General features: G+C 33.8%; 1 protein-coding gene across 1 annotated transcript; it reads right to left on the bottom strand.

Annotated features, from left to right (window-relative positions):
- Positions 1 to 1495: 1495 nt before the first annotated feature.
- LOC131053246 (FBD-associated F-box protein At1g66310) lies at positions 1496 to 3860 on the bottom strand. Its single transcript, XM_057987863.2, is given in 2 exon segments — positions 1496 to 2378; positions 2475 to 3860. Coding segments are annotated over 2 exon segments (1536 nt in total). The 5' UTR covers positions 3513 to 3860; the 3' UTR covers positions 1496 to 1880.
- Between the last annotated feature and the right edge of the window lie 1818 nt (positions 3861 to 5678).

Here is a 5678-nt window from a genome sequence, read left to right as displayed (position 1 = left end):
AAAAAAGAGAAAAAAATATGGTGAAGTCGTGTGTTATTTTTTCCAATAAGTAGTGGCTGCTTATTTTTAGCCCTCCTTTTTTTGCAAAGCTTATTTTTAGTAGCAAGTGTCGCTCATCTAAAATAAGGAAAGATTCAAATTTATCATTTTTCCCTAATTAAAAATTTGCATAGGAACACTCCAACTACTTAAATTTAAGCAAAAAGTGTTCATAAGCAGCCGCATGGGGACATGGGGTAAATGTGTTATCTATATCCTGCCTCAACTCGCGTCATTCCTCATAATTAAGAGTTGTCTCCTTGTTAGGTTGTTGGTGTAAATGCCATGAGTTCACCTTCGCTTTCTTTCTTTTCTTCTAGTCATTCTTCTTGGAATCAGGACGTGGGGATGTCACGTTTTTCTTTTTATTGAGGGACCTTCATTGACAAAATCATTTTAGCTATCTGATGTGGCCTCATCCCTTATAATGTAAGGACCTTCCACTGCAAGACTTAATCCCTACTAGATTCATTAAAAACCATTCAACTTCACCAACAAACCAAGAGCCTATTGACATAATAAAATATTTTAAATTTATATTTTTCTCAAAATTTCTTAAAAATAATTTCATTTAATCACAAAAATATGACATGAATTAATCATTTATATTTAATAAATAAAAATTATTTCCCATATCATTTACAATATTTTTTATTTTTTTTAATATGACAAATCTATTATATATAAATTATAAGCAACAAATGAAACTCGTCTTTATGCTCTACTCATATCTAAAACAAAATTTATAAAAATATATTTCACCAATTACCTTTTTATTAAATTGTAATAAACCGAAAACAGAACAGATTAACAGCAGCAGCTTATATGAAGCATACAGAGTGTTGAGGAAGACAAAAAAGACTCTCAAAAAAGGAGAGAACCAGTTGAGTAAAAGACTGGCAAACTCAACAACCAAGCAGAATAGAACCCTTAACTTGCTGCACGCGAGATTTTCAATTTTAATTTTTTTTCAAATAAATATATTAATTTTTAAATTTGAAGAAATTATATTACTATCATTAAAGTTTATAGAGTAAAAATTCAAGAAGGTTATTACAAATCTATCATTTTCAAGATTTAGAGAAATTCATAAAATTACAAACATCCAGATAACTTCAATAAAAAGAAAAACCATCAAACCCAAATTATTTTGAAAGAGTTTGAGAAGTTGAGATGACTGAATATTTTTCAGTCTATAATATTTCAATTAACATCAGATGCCCATTTAACCAAACAATCAGCAACAATATTCTATGAACATTCCAATGATACTAGTGCTTGAAAATAGAGCAGCAAAACCTCAGCAGAAAGGTGGCTCTCCAGCATTCAAAATAGTATCATGTAAGCGCCTCTAAAACAGCCATAACAGCAGGGGAACTGTAAACAATTAACATTAGACATCTATTTAACCAAGCAATAGCAATCAGCAACAACATTCCAACAATTAGAACAGAAAAAACCAAGCAAAAAGTGGCTCTCTTGCATTCAAAATGGTACCATGTAAGTGACTGTGAAGCAGCCATAACAGCAGAAGAACTGCAAAAGAATGAACCAACCATCTTCCCTGCAGTCACATATTAGTTACTCACATAGAATTCTGGGTGTTGATAGAAGAGAAAACTGATAGAGAGAAAACTATGAACCCCTATACTGGAGGAGGCAAAACCTGCATAATCCCGTGTGCCTGAGGAATGTAATATGGAACACAGAGATTGAAAGGCTCCAGATGGTAAGCATTGCCTTGAGAGCATCATTTTCTAAACTGACTAACTCCTAACAGAATCTAAAATACCAAAACACTCATATAACCTTATCACAATACATGAGCAAATAAAACCGACTCAAAAAGGAGAATCATAAACCTCAAAAACTTCATAATCGTTATAATCTGGCTCCTCATAATCATCCACACCATAAATCTCATTCTCATCCTCTGAACCTTCTACTTCATTCTCATCCTCTGAATCTTCTAATTCATTCGCATACCAGAAATACCCACATCTATCAAGACCTTCACCGACCATTGAACATTCCCTTTCATTCTTGCCCTCATTCAATATGTTTATTTCCACAGATCCTCTTTTCAAGCCTAGCAATTTATTTTTCAAACTTTCAGGGCAGTATGACAGATTTAGTGTCAATTTTTTCAACAAAGGAGAATTTCTGAGGAGGAAATCTAACCTGGCTAATACATCTTTTCTTTCATTATATGAAAGATTCCAGGTTAATTCATCTTCTGTTTCAAGATATGGAAGATCCATATATACATTATTCAGTTTTGGAAACATCAAATCTCTTACCTTCTCATCCAACTCATTTCCTCTTTCCACTGCAGTGCCCTGCCATACAAAAAATATGGATGATTGACATACAAAGCCATAATTTTTTTTAACAAAACTTAGCATATCAAAATGTAATAAGAAGAAAAGTATTACCATCATGCGTGGGGATACATTGAGTTCTTCAAGGCCTGGAAAGATGCCAACAAATTTAACCTCCGGGAAATTTTTCAGGCCTTCCAGAGATAGTTTTCTCAACGATTGCACATCTGAAAATGATCTAATTGACTGTCCTTCAACAGACCCAACCCTCTTTACAAGCACGCAAGAATTTAGCTGCAGTTTAGCTAATTGGTTGCAATCCTTTATATTGAGCTCAACCAAACTATAAGAATTTATCTATAATTCATGCAACTTCAAAACTTTCCTTATTTTGAGCAGGAGTAATTGTGGACAGTCTGCTGTCAAGGATTCTAGAGAAGAACAACCTGCTAAAATCAAACAGTTGAGATTGGGAGCTTGGATTTTCAAATGAACTAACTCTTGACAACTTACAAGCACCAATTTCTCAAGAACAGGGCATAACTCTACAAGTCTCTGGAGACTGTGCTCTGTCAAATTTTGAATATTGGCTAACACACAAACCCTCAGCAACTTGAAATTTTCAACAAGAATGGGAACTTCTGGAAAGATGAAGCCTACGAGTTGCAGGTATAGAAGGGTTTTACAACCGAAAATAGTAATGGGTAGAGACACTTTCTTCTGCCATGGATGGGCAACGGCTTCAAGAAACATCCGTTCCACTCCTTTTTGGGCTACAGTGTCAATGCATTCCTTAATGTCCAATGCTTCGATGAATCTTCTGGACAAACCATTCCTGAAAAACTTGTTAGGGATGTACAACAGAAAGCATTCAAGAGGGGCTTTGTGGTTGATAAGAATATGCTCCATGGTCTCTTTGATATGTGTAATAGCTTCTCGACCGAGAATACGATGACGCCTTACAGACCTTCTCATGTGGGTGAAAAAGTGAGGAGAGAAATGAAGATGGGGAATTCTTGTCCAATGGTATCGCCATTGACTGCAGAGAATGGAAGAGCGTACAGCATCAGTTAGAGGTAGGCGTAAGAGGATGTTAGAGCAGACTAAACTTTCTGGTAATTCGCTCAACCTGCAAATATCTTGTGCCGCCATTGCTCAATAGCCTTTGAATGTGCACCCCTGCAAAATCTAACTATTCGATCTCAAAACTCCACTTTACCTGTGATGTTTGGTAATGCAGAGGCATCTAGACGATTAACACGTCTTGTTAGATACTTTTAAAACGTTTGAGAAGCAACTCAAATATTCTTTTCTGCTTTCTGTGAGTGTACGTTCTTTAAGGATGGTCTGATGTGTCCAAAGTGATTGAATTGGTGCTTTCAATATCCTAGCTTTATTCAAATCTAGTGGTTCATGGCTGTTCCCGATTTCATATGGTAAGCCCCTTGTCCTGATTAAGCGTGTCATGCACTCAAAATTATTACTTTGGAATATATAAATATAAAGCAGGTTTTGTTCTCCCATAGCTGTGAAATCGTGCATAAGAAGCAAGCTAAAAGTGTAATTACACGTTCTGTGTACACACGAGTTTTTCTAAAGTTCATACAGCGAGTCTTTCACATGTTCCCTGAAAACACCTTTTCTTTATTGATCAGGAAATAGTTTTAAGAAGATGGCAAAAACTAATTGACTGACTGAAGTGTTTTTTTTAACCAAATAAAAGTGAAATATCACTACACTGCCAGAGAGATTACAAATAAGCTGAACAGCATCATATAAACTAACATCATACTTGAACAGCACATATAAACTAACTTGAAGTTAAAAATTCATAGAAAAAATTAGATTTTAATTTAGCATTGATGATTTTCATCATATTTTGTGTTTGATGACATACTTTTCCCTCACTTTATTATAATGATTTATGACTACAATTTAATATAAAACCTTTTAATTTATATTCTATAATTTATTTTAGATAAAATATTTATAGAAATGAAAAAACTAATATAAATGAAAAAGGGTTCAATGGTGGGGCACTTTAAGAGTATAGAGAACAAGGTACTTATTATGTTGGCTTCATTTAAATGAATAAATAGTCTAATAAAAATATTTAGATTAATTTTTATTTTTTATTTGATTATGAAGTTGATAATTTATTATATGAATTTTTTAATAAATTTCAAATTTTAGTGGTGTAGTTTTTAATATATAGTAAATCAAATAAAAATTAAAAAATTTATAAGAGTTCAACAAATATAATTATCTTAAAATATATAAATTATTATTGTAAGGTATCTAAGTCACAATTCAAGTTAAAGTCAATCATCTACAACCTATTAATTAGACAACTAATTCATAGTAATATTTTTTACAAGAACACCAATTAACCAACAATTAAATGAGCCAACCACCATCCAAAGTGTTGAAGAATACAAGAAGGCACGCATCTAAAATAGGACAAAATCAACATTGCAATTGTCTAGAAACCAACACCATGAGTGTGATGTGGCAATAACAAAAAAGGGAAAATCAAACGATAAAACAACGGCCATCCAAAATTGCTCATAAAGAACTCAAAAACAACAAAATTAACCTCTGAATCTAATTTTTCCTTTAGCTAGAGATAGAAGCAATCATATATAGAGTGCTCCAAACCATTACTCGTGATAGAAGGCTTTCACTAAATCTCATCACTTTTGAAGACAATTCAATCAAGAAATTGTCAAAAACAAAGAAAAATAGCTCAAAGGACTGGTGCTCCTTTATTCACGCTAAATGACAAGTGAATCATAAAATGATCCTAGCACCTACTACAACAACCCACAATTTTAAAAAGAGGGTTGCCTTTAGAATCCATGAGTGATATAAGCACACAGAGTCAACAATTACCAAGGGTAATTCATAGAAGCCTTCAAAGTAAGAGAAAATCCCTATCTCCCAAATGCAAGGTAGACCTATATGTAAAGCGGAAAATCGCGGTCGAACCCTAGTTGGTCTCCCCTCTTCTAACTCCGAGGAGAGAGAAGGGAGGTTCGCTAGGATTCGATGGGTTTTCACTTAGGGGGAAGACTTTACATTCAAAAGAGGGGTTGAAACTCATAAGATTCAATCCCACACCATGTAAGATTGGATGCTAAATGAATTTCAAGGGTTTGGAAAGCAAAGTTACCCTCTTTTGTAAAGAATGTTGATTAAGGAAATTAAGCTAAGGATGCATAGAAAGTCATAAAGATTCGCTTATAAACTGAGTTTAGGTTATAGGATGAAGGTGCGGACCTGGAATTAGCAATAGAATGTCAATACGGCGCTGTCCTG

Source organism: Cryptomeria japonica, unplaced genomic scaffold, assembly GCF_030272615.1.
Source record: "Cryptomeria japonica unplaced genomic scaffold, Sugi_1.0 HiC_scaffold_1885, whole genome shotgun sequence".
In the NCBI taxonomy this organism is placed as follows: domain Eukaryota; kingdom Viridiplantae; phylum Streptophyta; class Pinopsida; order Cupressales; family Cupressaceae; genus Cryptomeria; species Cryptomeria japonica.
This window is presented reverse-complemented; position numbering and strand designations above follow the sequence as displayed.